The sequence below is a fragment of the Platichthys flesus genome, chromosome 10 (assembly GCF_949316205.1).
Source record: "Platichthys flesus chromosome 10, fPlaFle2.1, whole genome shotgun sequence".
In the NCBI taxonomy this organism is placed as follows: Eukaryota; Metazoa; Chordata; class Actinopteri; order Pleuronectiformes; family Pleuronectidae; genus Platichthys; species Platichthys flesus.
Genome location: NC_084954.1, coordinates 8,416,767 through 8,433,252, shown reverse-complemented (window position 1 = coordinate 8,433,252; position 16,486 = coordinate 8,416,767). Strand labels below are relative to the sequence as shown.

Genomic DNA, 16,486 nt, shown 5'->3' with positions numbered 1-16,486 from the left:
ACCTTTGTTGCCAAACAGATGTCTTGGTAGTCAGCCTGCAACTTTTTCATGTTGTCACTTATAGTTGGGTCGTGGACTGTGTCGAGCAGGGCCTCTCCTTTCTCAATGACAGATTTCACTGCTGACTCATGGGACTGCACTGTCTGCTGGATTGTCTGCAAATATGAAAATGGAGCAAAATACTGCAGTGAAAAATCCCTACTATCACTGTGTTTTCAAGAGAAATGCATGACCCAATGCCAAGTTACCTTGTACTTCGCTAGCTGCGCCTTCTTCTGGTAGAGCTCAGCTTTAGGCTCTACACTTGATGCTAGAAGGTTCTTGGTCTCCATCACCCACTGGGCCTGGCCCTTGTATTTATCCATAAAATCTTTAGAGAGCGAGATACATTTCTCTAGTGAGCTGTGCTCTGTGCGCAGAGCGGTCATCAACTCCTCGAGTTGGAAGAGGCGCGTGTCCACCTCCTCCTTTAGCTGCTCGCCTTCATGCTCCTCCAAGAACGCCATGGCTCGCTCCGTCTTCTCCCTCATTGTCTTGAGGTAATTGTGACCCTGCTCCATGTCAAGCTGGAGAGCCTGAAAGACACATGGGCTTGTATTAAGCTATAGTCATTTATAAGATTCAGGAGCCTAGAACTATGAATGGTTAGATAATAATATACAAAAGTCATGTAAGAGTACCTCTAGTTTCTTCATCTTTCTCTCCATGGCGAATCGGTCCACTACATCAACACTTATAGCCACAGTGCTGAAGTTGTTCTGAGCTGTGCTGAGCCAGTCTGAGAACGTCCTGAAAACACACTGTGCCTCTTCAATGCAAGACACTTCCTTATGCAGCTGTTTGATCGTCTCCTGCAAAACAGAGGTAGAGGATAAAGCAAGGATTTAATAAAAGATTTTAAACAGTAGAGACCATTTCAATATGTTTAAAGAAGCCGAGACAAACATATCAACAAGCATGTATTCAACTACTGTACAGGTAAACTCAATATACAGAGCTGTGTGTTACTGTCATACTGTGTGCTGTGTTCAAGGAGACGTTACCAGTAAATGCAGAAGTAGAGCATGGTAGCGGGCTGTGATCTGAGTGGCTCTGGTGCTGATCCTGCTGCTTATGTGAGTTTCATCAAGAACCTGCTGAGCCAGAAGACTAAGGCCCTCCATCTCCTCTTGATAAACCAGCACCTCCTCTTGCCAGCTCTGATAAGTATAAGCATCATTCATGAGACAAGTAAATCCATTATTTTCTATACTTTTGGGGAAATGTCATGCAACAATATTGAAAATTGAGGGAACTGGATGATAAAAATGGAAAATTAACATAACGATGCAGCTTTGCACAATGTTAAACCACCAACCTTTATCAGCTGGAGCTGAGCATCTTTAGTGGTGAGGTCAGACCTCCGATGGCTACGCAGTTGTGCTTTGGTCTCCATGACCTTTAACCAGCTGTCAAGATGATGGAACTTCTGTTCCATCTGCCGCAGTTTGGCCAGAGCACTGTTGAGCTGAGACCGGGTGTCGGCCAGCCGGCCTTGGTACAACCTCCACTCCTGCTGCAGGGTCTCTAGCGCTCGGTCTTCAGTCTGAGGGAGTCCCCAAGGAATGACCAGTTCTCGACTCACCAGTATTGTGTTCAGCAGAGCCTGGCCCTCTGTACAGTGCAGCTGCAGTTCCTGGAGTTACACAAGTTAAAGTATTATTATATATATTATTATGTAGAGCAGTTTTTCAGGCCATGCACGGGCAATAGAAGAACACTGATCGTTTTCAAACCTGCAGCTTCTGTAGAGTCTCCTCCAGCATATCAACATCCCCCTCCAGCTGTGTGTAGCAACCAAGCTTCTCTTGTTCCTCTTCCAGCCAGTCCTCGAACGCACGCAGGCCCCGCTGATACTCCTGGTGGGATTTCACCAGCTCCTCTGCTTTGCCTACTGCCCTCTGAGGATAAGGTGAGGATAATGATTCAATTGTAACAGTAATAGTTTGTAAATGCTTTAGCACAGGTATGTAAACAGTATGCATAAAGAGTTTTAGAAATGTAAACAATCAAAAAAAACTGCAGCTGAAATGTGTACAAACTAAGATCCACTGCTGGACATTTTGTTAATTCTGTTTGTTACCATGGTATTGTCTTTGATGGTGTTGTAGCGCTCTTGCAGATCTTGGAGCTCCAGTTGAGCTACATAGTTCTCAGCAATACTGGCACTCTTTGCAGAGATTGTGTCCAGGAGGCTGCTGTGGCTCAGAACTTCTTCATGCAGCAACTAAAAGAGCAGGAAAGGTTGAGTAACCTCATCAATCAACTGTGGATCATTTCAAATTAAGATTTCATAAACCCTCACAACTCATTTGTATCACTTGTAAATATTAGGGAATGAAATTCAAGTATATTCAGTATCAAAAAGACTACAAAACTCATACTTAGGTCTTAGAAAATAATACATAAAACAGAAGATTACAGTACCTTGGATCTGCTCAGATTAGTGGTTTTGTCTCTCATCTCTGGACACTGTTTATCAGTGGGGTCAAGACTCTCGTCCACACGTTCAACCCAGGCCACAAACTGTCGTACATCCTCCTGATAACTGGTCCACTGAGACAGGGAGCCCTCCAGCTGACTGTCAATGTAAAAAGTGCAGTACGGCAAGGTCAGATAATGATACAATAATTTGTTACAATAAATAATATTTTGTGGTCACTAGCTATGAAGCTACCACAAGGATATTTGAAGGACAGATCAAGTGTTTAACTTGTGGTAGACAACAAACCTTTTGCATTGAATAGAAGCAGAGAGCAGAGCATCCCAGGAGTCTTTTAGCTCCTGTATTTGTTTTTGGATGACAGGAATTCCCTCAGCTGACGTGTTCCTCTGAACGGACTCTCCTCTTGTGATCAGCATCTTAAGCTGGATCTCCTTTTCCTGACGAGCGGTCAGCAAGGCCTGGTGCAGCAATCACAGGTTTATCAGAAACATAAACCAGTTATTAATGGTGATGACTCATCAAAAATTTGAAAACGCCAGACTTGTTCTACCTCCAGCTTGATCATCCTGCTATCAAGAACGTTTTTGTCAGCAGTGGGGGCACAGTAAGTCTGCAGCATGTGGCTGGTGTCAGACACCCAGTTCTGAAGCTCCTTTAACCCCTGAGAGAAGAGCTGGTGCTCAGTGACTATTCGATCGATCCGAGACGCCTTCTCCTGCAAACGTAATCCGTAAATTATCACAATGGATTTTTAAGCATGGAATTCACAGTAGGCTCAACCTGATGGCTGCACAGATTAACGTCTTAATTTATAAGAGACAAACGGTTTTCTTGTAATGCAACAGTTTTTCTTGTTTCAAATGTGTAAGACTTACAGTAACAAAAGAAAGACATGAATTTATAATTAAAGCCCAACTGATCCGATGTCCAATCAAAATCAGCTGATGTGAGGCTTTTACAGACGTATTTGCCAGAATGTGCAAAATATGAAAACCATTTTACAGAATAAACAATACAGAAGAAATTTGAATTTATGTTTAGATTATACCCAAGTATTTGGTTGTATTTGTGTTTTTCTTAATTATAGTTATTTAATATAAAGTTTACCATGAATTTCTTTGTCATAAGTGCTTGATAATGACATCTTAGATATCGTTGCCTCATTGAATAGATATCGACATATATATCGGTATCACAATTGTTTTACTCCATATCATTATCAGCTTAGGCCACATCGATTGGGCCCTATTTTGAATTATATTGAGTGAGTACCTTTGCTGTTCTCCATCTTAAAACAATGTTAAATCAGAGCTCAATCCAGTCTAGTGCCTCTTTCTCCTCTCCAGCTCTACCCAAAGAAAAGCCCCAGTGCACAGGCAGATTGGAAGGCATTACTGTACCTTGGTCAGGTTGGTTAAAGCTAGGTACTGAGCAGAGAGTTGCGAGACACGGTGCACAAAACCCTTGCCGGCCGCCTGTTCATCCCACAGCAGCTGGGCCTTCTCTTTCAGCCTGTTCAGCTGAACCTCGTGAGAGGCTAACTCCTCAAGCGCAGACTGGAAGAGCACAAGCAGGTTATCAAAGAGGCAAGCAAGCACACACAGAGATATAAGACAGTCGACGTCAGAAACAGACTGTGGGGTTAGCGATGGCAACATAGCGAAAAGAAAAGAGAATATAATATTTGGCGTTTTGTTACTGTCGGCGGTCATGACGTGCAATCAAGGACCCTGGAAATAGCTGGTAGACAATTTCTAAATAAAGAACTGGATTAAGAAGATATGAGAATAGCAAAAAAGCAGCGGAAAGAAGGCACAGAAAACTACTGTCAGTTAGCATAAGTTCTTGGCAGTGCTTCAGAGGCTAAAACACATTAACAGAAAGTGTAGAAGGGGAATGGAATGGTTGATTGATGGTTTGAATGGTTGCTGCACATGTCTGTTCTGAACATGAGGAGCGTTTTGAAGACCAGTGGACTTTGGACCTTGTTACCTGTAGCTTGTGAAGCTCTGACTTCTTGGCTGTGAGATCGTGAAGCCTGGTGCTGCTCTCCTGAACAGCCAGGTCTGTAGCATTCAGACAGTCCTGAAGGGGCTCAGCACAGGCCTCAAAGTCCTTCATCTGAGACAAAAGGTTCTGACACACACAGGACAATATACATGGTAAGGTTGATCATATATTAAGACACTGCAGGCTTTTATAATTGGAATGGCGATATGGCCCAAGGTGTTCAGTTGCTTACTTGTAGGTTCGCTTCTCTGTTGTGCAGGTTAGACATCATGTTTTTCCAGTCCTCTCTGGCAGTGTTCATTTTTGCCCGAACTGCATCAACTTTGTCTTTTCCTGCGATGCTCGAGATGAGCTCAGCGTTCACAACAACAGCATTCAGCTTTGACTGACCCAGCTCTCTGTCGCCTAGAAATTCCTGAGAAGATAGAGAGGTGGACGAGGAACCTCAAGCATGCAGTAAAAACCAGAAGTGAGTGCAAGTCGGTTTTCAGGTCGTTGACTTTGAGTTCTTTACCTGAATCTTCTGCAAGCTCGATGCGGCCTCGTTGAGATTTTGAGGCACGTCAAAGCACTTGGCCGTATTGATTTTGGCATTGACCAACCACTGCTGGAACTCTCTGAAGGCTGAACGGAAACCTTGGTCCAGCAGCTTCTCTTTGTTCTGGCACTCCCTGGATGCTAAGAGACTCAGACTTGGAACAAGACAGAAGGGAAAATAAGTTATATTGTCTTCATACAGAAATTATTATTATTAATGAATTAAGGGTTCTCACCTGTTGTATTCCTTAATGAGAGCAGACACTCTCTCAGACTGAACTCCCATATCTCTGGAGAATCGGCATAGATCATTGAGCAGAGTCTTCAGACTATCAGACACTGGCTCAGCTTTGACAAGTTCCTCCACAGTGTCCTGGGTGGAAAGCAGATCACATGAAGTGATAATCAACCACTAGAAAATGTAATATCCCACATATATTTTCTAGTTCAATTCCACTAACTCTTGTCTTACTATTGTAGCTAATCAAAGCAGAGACCTACCTTTGCCATCTGCCACCGTTTAACAGCTTCTTCTCCATCATTCGTTCCCTCTACACTGGCCAACCGTAGACGCCATTCTTTCAGCTGACGGCTGAAGTCCTGCAGGTCCTGTTCCAGCTGTGCCGACAGGCTGTTGAACTCTTGTTCAGAGCTGGCTATCTGGGAGAGGGCGGTCTCCAGACTGGCCCGTGTCTGCAGCGCTCCACGCTCCCACTGTTCCCATGAAGACAACAGGGCTGCTTCCTCTCGCTCCATAGCCTCGTAGCCCCCTGAGCCAGTGTGATCTCTCGCCACCGCCCCACATCTTTGAACCCGGTTCAGCCTCTCTCTGCCGCGCTGCTTGGAGTCGAGCAACTCCTGGAAAGGGAAAAATGAGTTCTGAAAAGTGCTATCTCTAAAGCAGGTTCTTTGTTTGCATTTCTTTTTAATGGAGCTGCTCCAAACAGGTGATTTTTCAGAAGAAGAATCGCTCGAAGTTTCTTACCTGCACCTTGGAGAGCTTTCTTTTAACAGAGACTGAGTTTCCTGACAGGTCCGACCAGCGCTGCAATTCCTCTTTAGCCGAGACCAGCCAGTCATTGAAGTCTCTCACAGCATCGAGATACTGCTCATGCTCAGACAAAACGTTTTGCATGGACTGCACTTTACCCTTTGGTGACAAAGAAAAGACATAAACACTAAGTACTGGATAAGAATGAGGTACTGTGTATTTATAAATTACTAAAAATTGCATTTGAGCCGGACTGATAGAAGTTTGTAACCTTTATATTATAGAGCATTCATTTTACTTTTTAATATAATGGCCCAGGTTGTGTAATAAATCTGTCTCTTATTGGGGCAACTTATTCCAATTTGCCACAAAACTGCCCCACAACACTAAGTATCTGCCCAGTGAGGGCATTCTTTAATGTCTCCCATCTGCAGATCTTGTGCCTGGTCCTGTTTTCCTTAATTAATCATAGGGTTCAGCAGGTGTTTGCAAATTAATTTATGCCTGTATCTAGATCACCTTGACAACAGCTGCGATATCAGCGAAATGTGCGTTGAGCTCTGCCCTCGATTCTTGTCCAAAGGTCTGGTCTCCAGTTTTCTCGTGCATCTCCACCGCTTTGTCTGATAGGCGTGACAGTGCTCCGGCGTGAGCGTCCACATCAGCCTGGATGGCTCTGAGGCGTTCGAGCAAAGCGGACTTCTCTTTGAGGCCAGGCTGCTGAGGCAGAGTCATGCCCACCTCCTGCTCTACTGACTCCATCCACTGCTGCAGCTGGCCCTTATTTTCCTGAAAGCTGGTCCACTGGGCCACGGTCCACTCCAGACGACTGCAGACAATGATAAGATATTCTTAAACATACTACTCTGGATGTACTCTGCTGTCACTGTAAATAGTCCCCTTCCCATAACAGAGTTCAGGCCACCAGAAGAAGAAACATGTCCTACCTGTGGCAGCTCATCGAAGTCATCAACATGTTGGCCCAGGCATCCTTCAGGCTCTGGAGTTGTGAACAAATGGCCTCCTGTCCCTCCATTCTGTTGTGCTTCAGTACCTGTTCTCCTTTTCCTACTGTCATGTTGAGCTTCACCTCACCTTCACCTTTCATTAGTAGGATATCCTGCATTTACAGAAAAACGTTTTTTACAGCAAATGAAGGAAAAAAACTAACATTTCAGAGTTTTAATGTCTCAATACATTATTCACTGACCTGTATAAGACCAAGCCTTTTCTCCAGAGTCTCTTTATTGCCAACTGTGCTGTTCAGTGAAGCCAGGCGCTCCTGGACCCCATTAAGCCAGTTCCAGGTCGCCTGCAGCGTCTCTTCAAAGGCTTGTTGCTCCTGTAGAGTGAGCTGGCAGCTGTGTAACCGCTCTCTCACACGCCTCAGCAAGGCCTGGTGCTGTGACTGCAGCTGCGCTGACACCCTCGTCTCACTACCGTCACCTCGCCCACCTTCGTTTAATGCCTGGCCCTCCTGACATAAGCGCTCAAATGAATCCCTGAATGGAAAGAAGTCAGATCTTTAAATTTGATTTGATGAAGGAACAGGGAAATCAGACTTAATCATAAGAGGCCTATTTTAATTTCTTAGCAAACACACAAAGTAGAAGCACCTTTCTTTGAGCACCTCCTGCTGATATTCCTCCACTTGCTCGAGAACAGCTTTTTCAGGACCATGCTGCTTGGCTTCCATCAAATCTGTGGTCATCCTCTTTTCCATATGTTCCAACCACCACCTCAGTTTCTTAAGGCGACCCTCAAATCTACACGGATTTGAAAATATCATATTTAGAAAACGGAGGGTTAACAAAGCGTTTTACAGACCTGGTCCATGTGTGAATGTTTTACCCCTTCATGAGGGAAGCACTGTCCTCCAGGATCTGTTGGTTCTGTCTGCACTGCTCCACAAAGCTGTCCCAGTCCTGCTGGATGGAGGAAAGGTTCTGCTGGACCTGCCCAGCACTGGCTTTGGGAAGATGGAGCAGGAGCTTCTCTCCTTCCTCACAGACCTGTGTAAGACGGACCTCACCCTCCTCCACACGATCCATGGCGCCCTGACAAATAATCCAAATCACTTTTAGCTTTGAAGGGTCTTTTATGATTTCAAGAAGTGAACTCCAGCTAGTCCACTGGAGCATCTAGGCAACTAGCTTTACCTTTAGTTTCTGTAGTTTGCGTTCCACGATTTGAGTGTCTCCAGATCGATCAGAGCACTCTTTCACTATCTCCCTCTGCTCTGACAGCCAGCGATGAAACTCCTGAACCAGGTCTGAGGAGCAAAGTAAAAATAAAATGTAGTTTAGACTCAAACATTCTCTCACATAGAAAACATCTAAATGTACACTCATCATATATACATGTCATCCCATTCAAAATCTAAGATAAAAAAAGGAATATGAAGCCAGATGCTACTTCTGAAATATTGTATATTAAAATAAAACACTGTTTCACATCAAATTACTACTTCAAATGACGCATTTTCTTCATATGTTTTTCAGATTTCTCACCATTGAACTGCTGCTGAAGACAGTTCTGCAGTGATGCCAGCGTTCTGGCAGAAAGCTGATTCACAGACTCATAAGTCTTGATGAGATCGGTGAGTGCTGAACCCAGACCAGCCAGTTCTTCGGAGGGATATTTTCTGCACAGGGTGTTGAGGCTCTCCCTGGTGGAGTCAATGCTCCCCTGCTGATTTTGCAGCTCTTTCTGGAGGTCCTTCAAAAGCATACAAAAATGTTTGAGTTGATTTGCATCGGTTAATTCTCATCTCTGACATTTATAAGAAAAGCAGGTCTGATTATGAGTAACAATGTACCTTCACTCTGCAGATGTCCTCAGGATCTGAGCCAGCAGGAGAAGAAACCAGAGAATCCTCCATACTTTTCAGCCATGCAGACATCTGGGAGATGTAGTCCTCTAACTGTTTCCTTTGGAAACTGAAGTCCATGAGATTTCCTCGGGCCTGCTCATGCAGCTTCTGAACAGTGCTGATCTTCTTCCGCAGGTCATTCTCTAGCACCTAAAGAAGTAGAGTGAAAGTTTTGTGGGTTACTCATATGCATTATGGTCACTGAGTGTAATGTTGTATCTATTGTAATATAAAGTATATGCCTTTACAACAAATAATATGATTATTTTAATAATAAATACCTGTAATTTAGCAGGAGTCTCTTGGCTTTGACTGGACTTCTTCAGCTCTGACACTTTGCTCGCTAGCGTTTCAAGTTTCTGCTCCTTCTCACCCATTTCCTCCTGTGGAAGTTGAAAAATCATGTCCAGTCTCGTAAGTTGTTTTTTGGTTTTGTGGACTCTAAGATAAGATGAAATCTGCACTGAGGTTCTAGTATCAAATCTGAAAGCATACCTGTAACATTGAGAGTCTTTCCATCAACTTCTGACTGTCGTTGAGGTTGTTCAGGCTTTCGTTCAGTTCACTCCCGCAGCTGCTTGTCCAGCTCTCAATATCTTCGCCGATTTTGCGCACTTCATCCCACAGAGACAAACTCTGTTTCAGGCGATCAATGTTGTCTTCTATTTTCTCAGACACCTGAGGAGAGGATTCAAGTCACAAATTCTTACTCTGTGTTGCAAGCTTACTAAAGTCTTTGCTGTGTTCCTGTTTGATTTAGAAATATTCATAGACTCTGCAATTTAGATTATTTTTATTCTGAATTAACAAGATGTTTAAATGTTACTTTACAGCAAATGTTTTGTTTATTAGCAAAAAGCACATCTGACCACACAGGCCTATAACATGTGGTGTGGACAGAAGACATTTGAACTTTTGAGTTTCCAAATTTTTTCGAACATTTGGTGTGAATATATGAAGCAACAGAACTCGTAAGCAATAGGATACGAGTTAAAGAATAAACCTGGCAAAATGTGACACATCATATCAGCACATAGTGATTGTCAGACTTACATCTAACCACTGATCCACAAGCTTCTCCATGTCCTTTTTCATCAGCTCAGAGTCACAGTCTGGGATCTTCTTCAGCTCAATCACTAGTTGTTTTCCTTTGCTGGAAAACTGGTCCAGTTCATGTTGTTTACTGTTCATCTCTGTCTTGACTGCCTCATGCTAGAAGTGGAGCCAACACAAGTGTAATGAACACAAACATTTCAAGAAATCTCGGATCAGCCACTTCCTCAAATATACTGATAAAATATATATTTGACATTATTTCTGACCTTGCTTAGTGACCTCTTGGTTTCCTCGTGGTCCTTCAGAACAGAGCTTATGTCAACCAGAGGCTCAGTGCTCTCAATGATAGTACTGATGGAGGTTTTGTGGGTTTGGTATTCTCTCATGAGCTCTACAATAACATTGCATTGCTCCTGTCTGTTGAAGGTAGAGAGAAGAATATTCCCAATTCAAGTTTATATGTAAACAAACATGCTAGCAGGCCCTTTGGAGTGTTAAAAGGTAAACCCACCTCTCTGTGATGAGCTTCTTGGTGTCCTCCCACGTGTTCTCCAGCAAGCTGATTTCCCTCAGCACCTCCCCGGCAAACTCTGCATCTCTCTGGGCAAGCTGGTTTCCCTTGTCCCTCAGCCACTGCTCCTCATGCTGGTGAGACTGCAGTTCATCCTCCAGCTGATTGAAGAACCTCAGCCTGAAAAACATACACATCATATAATGCTGCTGTGGACATTTTTTGTGTGAACTCATGCATATTTTGTCATACTAAAAATGGTAAGAGCTCCAGAGGATTATATGATTGACATTATACTGTTTTACCTCTGCTGTAGAGCATGCAGGCTTGGCTCTCTGAAGCTCTGGTGATCTGCTTTTTCTTCAATGTCCTCCACAGCTTTCAGGAGCTGCTCTTTCCTCTGCCTAAAAGAGGTCCACAGAGCCCCGAGAGCCTCTGCCTCACTCTGTTTTGTACCAAGCAGGTTCCTCACTGTATCCAGCTCAGCACTGAGTGAGTCCGCCAGCATACGACATGACCTCCGAGACCCCTCATCTGCACCGATGTGGAGATGGCTTTTACAGAGACTACTGTCCAGATTGACGGCCTGAGTCTCAAGCTGGCCGATATCTGGGACAATGGAGGCCAGTTCCTGCTGGAGCTCCTCTACTCTTCCGCGATCCCAGCTCCCAGCACTCTCCACAGTCTGTCGCAGGCCCCGCAGCATCCCTGAAACCACACCATGGGTCTGCAGAAAAGCCTCAAGCCTCTCCAGACACTCCAACTGCAGCTCAGCTACGTGCCGGGCTTCCAGGTAGGGCTGAAGACAGCTTTCTGCTCTGCTGCGGAGCTGCTGGGCATCACTGGGCTCACAGAACTGACAGAGCTTCTCAGTCTGCTGCTCCAAGCTCTGTCTCACACTGGACTGTTTCTGTAAGGCCCCCTGGGTTTCCTGTCAACCGCAAGACAATCAGATGCTACTCTTTTCATCTCCACACAAACTTTATATGGACTTGTGTTAAAACAAAAAACGGATTCTGCATATATTGTACCTTTATTTGTGCGGTAGGAGACTGCAGGTTGCCAATGTTGATTTGAGAGGTTGAGTGCAGGTTTGAGAGCATGGTCTCACTCCATTGGGAGAATTTAAGCAGGGCCTGGTCAAACTGCTCCACCAGAGAGAGATGGTTCTGAAGCTCTTTGACTCTGTGGGAGAACATTGCAGCAAAGTGGAATCAGTATTTATATTGAGATGTTTATAAAGATGGGTTTTCCATTAAAGTGATGCGATAAATACAGCCAATCTCGTTCTATTCATCTATTATGTTGCACAATCAACAATCTACTCCATCATTTATTTTAATTTCATATGAAATGTGTTACTCTTGATACGTAGACAGCAGACACATGTTTAACCTGTGATGATTTCCATTAACAGATAAAGTAGCTTGCTGTACCTTTGAGGCAGGGCTTCATTTTGAACATGTCGTCTCCACTGCAGAGCCTCCAGCTCGTCTTTCAGCTGCTTCACCCTCTCTTCAGGTGCAGTGGGAAATAACGAGGTCCCCACAGATACTAACTCAACATGAGTCAGCTCAAGGGACTGGACCTCAGAGTGCAAGACCTCCAAGAAAAAATGAAGAAACTATTGATTCATTCATAATTTTGAACAATGAATGCACAATATATTTTTAAAGACTGGTTTTAGATATGTTTAGTAGAATAACGTCAGTTTGTGCACTCATGTGTTTCACCTGCAAATCTTGTAGCTCTGAGCGGAGTTTGGATTTATCCGCTGACAGGTATGGGCTCTCTGGCTTGGATGTAGATTCACTTCTCTCCAAGCAGGAAACAAAGTTTGACCGTTGTTTCTCGTACCTGAAAAACATCGATAGAAACACTCATATGTCAAAGAGTAGACATTTAATGGCTTCATTAAACATGCAGTAGGTTGGCGTTCCAGGTTAATCCATTGGTCCAAACATGAATGCTTTTATTATCATTCTTTCAACCTCCTTAGTGAAGTGTTGAGTCAACAGCTCTTACTTTTGCCAAAGAGAAAGCAGGTTCTCCAGAGTGCTCTGTTTATCCTTTGCCTCCTGCACATTTAGGTCATAGCTGGAGTTCAGCTCTGTCACCGTCCTCTCTGCCTGCTCTTTGTCGCTGAGTCTTCGAGCACCAGCTGACAGGGACAGCAAGGCTCCCTTCAGCCCCTCCAGACACTGACAGACATCCTAGGGAACAATTGTAAAAGACAGTGACCCACACTTAATAAACGGTGAGCTGGAGGACTGGCAAAGAACACCTGTCAGTGCTTCAGGATTAAAAAAAAAAAAACAGCCATGAATTTCTAAAGGTGGAAAGGATTGTTATCTCAAAAGCAAGGTGTTGTTTATTTAAAAGAAAAGTAGAGACAACTCAATACCATGTGGTTTTGAAGAGCTTTGTAGGTCTCTGATGAGGATGTGCAGGATTTCATAGGTTGCTCCACTTTGACATGTAGCTCAGATAGAGAAGCTTGCACCTAGGAGACAGCAAGGATCACAAATGTAGGTTCACATTCTTTTCTATATAACATACTGCATCAGCATCACTTCGCCTACTCACCTTATCAAGGCTTGTTCTAAACTTCTGCTGGTGGGAGGAGCTTTCCTCCAGCTGTCCATCATGCTGCTGTACACTCTCCCTCAGCTCCTCCCAGTACCTGCCAATTTGGGTCAGACGGGCCTTGATGCGAGCTGCCTCCCCCGAAGACACAAATTGGGCCAACGCCTGGGAATCTGCTTCCAGCTGAGAAAGGACCTCTGCTCGGCCCTGGAGCTCGGCACAGACAGCCTGGATGTGCAGAATTGTACATTATGCAATTGCAGGAGGTGAAATATTAATTATGTAGGGCATGGGGGAGCCATAATAGGTTGGTGAATATAAAAGCTTTATACATATGACAGTTCAGGTCAGAGATCCATCAGGTGACATACGGAGCAGGCTACGTGGATCAGTGTAGTTCTTTAATAAAATTAAAATTCCTCAGCTACCAAAATAAGTCTTGTTGTGTGTTTAACTGAATAATGCTTCTTACTGGCTTCCTACACAGCTGCTCCTCATCCAAATAGTACAGCACTGAGAAAGCTTGAGGCAGTCGGCACTAAAACTGCTGAGTCAAAAACAAACCATCCTCATCCGATGCAGGGGTCAGTGTCTGAAGGCCTCTATTGGCTCCTTAAGAATACCTTATTGATTTTAACAGTAGTGTTCTGGGTCTTTTGGCTGCTGCCTACAGGCAGCCACAAGATTACAGTTAGGACAAAAGAGAGGTTCCACTCTATAGTACATAATACTTTACCTTTACTGAGTTGATCTGTTGCTCGAGAGGCTGAGTAGAAGATTTCAAAGCATCCAGCTGCTTTTCCTTCTCAGATATCCATAATGAAAAGGTTTCAAAACCAGCTCCAAACTGATCCCACTGAGTCTTCATCTCCTCCAGAGTCCTGACGCTGGAGCACAAGAGGAGAAATTATAAACTCCAGTAAGAGCTGCAAATAAACCTCTGCATTCCAGATAATTGTTTTTACTACACCAAGGTCCTTGAGATTATGTAAGGTAAGCTAAAACACAACAAATACTCTCGGCTGACTTTCAAATATGCCTGTGGTATGATTTACAGAATTAAAGTATCCGCAAATATTATCTGAAGTTTCCTCAAGTATTATTTAGCATCAGCTGATTGTCTTGAATCCTCATACTCTTTTTTGAGCCCAGCCTCCACTGTGTCCACTTGCTCACTGAGCGACCGGGCTTGCTGTAAAAGAAGAGTCTTATTTTTGGGACCAAGTTGAATTTCTGTCGATCTCTTCAGCAGCGTGTTCATGTGCAAGGCCTCTGCTTCACACTGCTTCAACAACACCTGTTAAAAAGAAAGACATATTATTAATAATCTCCATTTATCTATACTAGTATAGGTACAATTTTAAATGTAAAGTAAAGGATGTGTGCCAGGAGTAAACCTAAAAACTCACCCTGGCCTGGTCGAGTTCGACAGCCAGGCTCTCTGGGCTGCTGAAGTTCAGGTCTTTCTCTGTTGTTGAGCGGGCCTTGTTGACAAACTTATGCACCGCCTCCTGCTGACTGTCAAACTCCTGCCAGGCTGCCAATGTGACCTGAGGAGGACAATGGCCCAAAATCAGTGATGTCAGATCAAAATGATTTATAACACTTCAAACTGCTCTTAAAAACAATGAACGTCAGAGAAAGAAAACCAGTATCAACGAATAGCAGAAATCCTTGATCACTTTCACCAACAACAGAGCACACTGACACTCGGCCGCACTACGAACCCTGTTCAAATGACATCATTATGTTTACAGATGACACTTCTCTCTTTGGCTTTATCAGCAGGGGTGATGAGTCAGCATATTGACTAAGCTATTATTCTGTGAGCATCTCAGCCCACTGGATATCAGCCATTCTGTAACTGAGGGAGTCAGGAAATGTACTGGTCTGCACATTACCGAGGATCTTTTCCCCCGACCAATAATGCATCCTCCCCAGCACACAAAGTTTCCATTTCAAGACTCCCAACCCCCACTGCTCTATGAAAGCACCACCAGGAGCATGATCCACTGAATCGCTGCATCACTATCTTCTAAAGGCACTGTAATGCCTCAGAAAGCAAGTCCCTCCAGCAGAAAACATCAATCAGACTTCTTTATCCTCTATTCAGGACATTCCCCACAGATGCTGCAGCTGCAGAAGCTGCTGCATGAATCCCTCTCTTCTCCTTTTCTGGCCACAAATGTTTAGTTTCCTATTATTCATGTATTTGAAACATATTGAGGTTATATATATTGAAAGATACAAACAGCATCAAAACATACATAAGAGGATACAGCCCATAAATGAAAGGAAGCCTATTAAAACCTTTGCATAGCAGTTAATGTACATACAAGCACATATGACAATCAGAAATTATAGATAACATATAACCCCAGTTTTGTCTAATGTGAAAAACGAACACTTGACATTGCATATACCTTTAAGGGAAACTAGAGGTTATGTATTTAATAAATAAGGCAACTGTTAATTAATTCACACGAGATCAACTATACTGGTGGATGTTATTATTCAGCTTTAGTCCCCTGTGTAATGTTTTGTACTAACAAAAGCTTCCTGAGTCACGTGACTTCGCCTCACCTCAAGGCTTTGCTCCTGTGAATCCATGGTCTGCTCCATTTTGCTGAGTGTGTTCTCCAAACTCTGCAGGTCCTGCTGCAGGGTCTCTCCCAGACCCTCCTCGGCCTGGAGCTGCTGTCCCCTGGTGATCAGCTGCTGGACATCCTTCCTTTTCAGCTTCAGGCGTTTCAACAATTGCTGTGGGAAGAGGGACACTTTGAAATCAATTTACATTGTAAACTCAGTCTTTAAGATTCTTTATATAGAAATGATATTCTTATATCACTTTTTATGAACAGTACCTGGTGAACCAGTAGCAGTTGTTGAGCTTCTCTAACAGTTGGACTGTCCAGTATTTTGGTGACGTCAGCCTGAGCCTCTTTCTGCCCCTGAACAAGGTCATCCAGAGTCGTTTGTACCTCTTCTCTGAACTGAACACAGTCCCCCACAGCCAGCACCATCTTCTCAGCCTGGAAGATATCACACACAAGAAAAATACAGTGAAGCAACTACAATGGCACCTTAATAAAACAAGTTAAAAAAGACCACCTACCTCGAACAGAGAAGCAAGAAGACCCTTAAAGTCCGTAGAGAGCTTGCGCAGAGCACTTCCTTGCCGCTGGGCCTCGCTGTCAGCACAGATTTCGATGAGTATGGCCATACGAGCTTTCAGCCAGCCAAGATTCCCTTCCTGCAGCTCGGCATCATTTCTCAGCTCCTTCACACGATAACAAAGAGTGTTACGGGCCATGCGGTGAAAAATGTCATCCGACCCAATGTGTTGTTACAGTACAGACATCACAGAGGAGGCGAGGAGGAGACAGTCAATGGATAGATTTGGTCTAGTAACAATAATAACAATAATAATAACAATAC

At 43.9% G+C, this 16,486-nt stretch overlaps 1 protein-coding gene across 5 annotated transcripts in view; it reads right to left on the bottom strand.

The window, feature by feature from the left end:
* syne1b (spectrin repeat containing, nuclear envelope 1b) overlaps nucleotides 1-16,486 on the bottom strand; it is a 69,812-nt gene that overhangs the window by 33,124 nt on the left and 20,202 nt on the right. For 4 of the 5 annotated variants that reach the window (XM_062397591.1, XM_062397592.1, XM_062397593.1 and 1 more), the window contains exons 27-68: nucleotides 16,164-16,328; nucleotides 15,913-16,080; nucleotides 15,632-15,808; nucleotides 14,458-14,598; nucleotides 14,185-14,345; nucleotides 13,785-13,935; nucleotides 13,049-13,276; nucleotides 12,867-12,965; nucleotides 12,488-12,675; nucleotides 12,196-12,319; nucleotides 11,899-12,065; nucleotides 11,494-11,647; nucleotides 10,768-11,393; nucleotides 10,463-10,642; nucleotides 10,218-10,368; nucleotides 9,949-10,107; nucleotides 9,391-9,573; nucleotides 9,177-9,278; nucleotides 8,842-9,045; nucleotides 8,534-8,741; nucleotides 8,183-8,295; nucleotides 7,875-8,080; nucleotides 7,640-7,789; nucleotides 7,234-7,525; nucleotides 6,971-7,143; nucleotides 6,543-6,852; nucleotides 6,018-6,182; nucleotides 5,534-5,890; nucleotides 5,269-5,405; nucleotides 5,010-5,187; nucleotides 4,728-4,910; nucleotides 4,478-4,621; nucleotides 3,036-3,200; nucleotides 2,771-2,943; nucleotides 2,467-2,620; nucleotides 2,123-2,266; nucleotides 1,776-1,940; nucleotides 1,358-1,675; nucleotides 1,044-1,199; nucleotides 681-851; nucleotides 249-575; nucleotides 3-155 (exon numbers count right to left, since the gene is read on the bottom strand). In XM_062397591.1, coding sequence (XP_062253575.1) covers nucleotides 3-155; nucleotides 249-575; nucleotides 681-851; nucleotides 1,044-1,199; nucleotides 1,358-1,675; nucleotides 1,776-1,940; nucleotides 2,123-2,266; nucleotides 2,467-2,620; nucleotides 2,771-2,943; nucleotides 3,036-3,200; nucleotides 4,478-4,621; nucleotides 4,728-4,910; nucleotides 5,010-5,187; nucleotides 5,269-5,405; nucleotides 5,534-5,890; nucleotides 6,018-6,182; nucleotides 6,543-6,852; nucleotides 6,971-7,143; nucleotides 7,234-7,525; nucleotides 7,640-7,789; nucleotides 7,875-8,080; nucleotides 8,183-8,295; nucleotides 8,534-8,741; nucleotides 8,842-9,045; nucleotides 9,177-9,278; nucleotides 9,391-9,573; nucleotides 9,949-10,107; nucleotides 10,218-10,368; nucleotides 10,463-10,642; nucleotides 10,768-11,393; nucleotides 11,494-11,647; nucleotides 11,899-12,065; nucleotides 12,196-12,319; nucleotides 12,488-12,675; nucleotides 12,867-12,965; nucleotides 13,049-13,276; nucleotides 13,785-13,935; nucleotides 14,185-14,345; nucleotides 14,458-14,598; nucleotides 15,632-15,808; nucleotides 15,913-16,080; nucleotides 16,164-16,328 — 8,070 coding nt within the window. Of the gene's footprint in view, nucleotides 1-2; nucleotides 156-248; nucleotides 576-680; nucleotides 852-1,043; nucleotides 1,200-1,357; nucleotides 1,676-1,775; nucleotides 1,941-2,122; nucleotides 2,267-2,466; nucleotides 2,621-2,770; nucleotides 2,944-3,035; nucleotides 3,201-3,885; nucleotides 4,042-4,477; nucleotides 4,622-4,727; nucleotides 4,911-5,009; nucleotides 5,188-5,268; nucleotides 5,406-5,533; nucleotides 5,891-6,017; nucleotides 6,183-6,542; nucleotides 6,853-6,970; nucleotides 7,144-7,233; nucleotides 7,526-7,639; nucleotides 7,790-7,874; nucleotides 8,081-8,182; nucleotides 8,296-8,533; nucleotides 8,742-8,841; nucleotides 9,046-9,176; nucleotides 9,279-9,390; nucleotides 9,574-9,948; nucleotides 10,108-10,217; nucleotides 10,369-10,462; nucleotides 10,643-10,767; nucleotides 11,394-11,493; nucleotides 11,648-11,898; nucleotides 12,066-12,195; nucleotides 12,320-12,487; nucleotides 12,676-12,866; nucleotides 12,966-13,048; nucleotides 13,277-13,784; nucleotides 13,936-14,184; nucleotides 14,346-14,457; nucleotides 14,599-15,631; nucleotides 15,809-15,912; nucleotides 16,081-16,163; nucleotides 16,329-16,486 lie in introns of all 5 variants that reach the window. The other variant, XM_062397596.1, reaches the window with a different exon arrangement.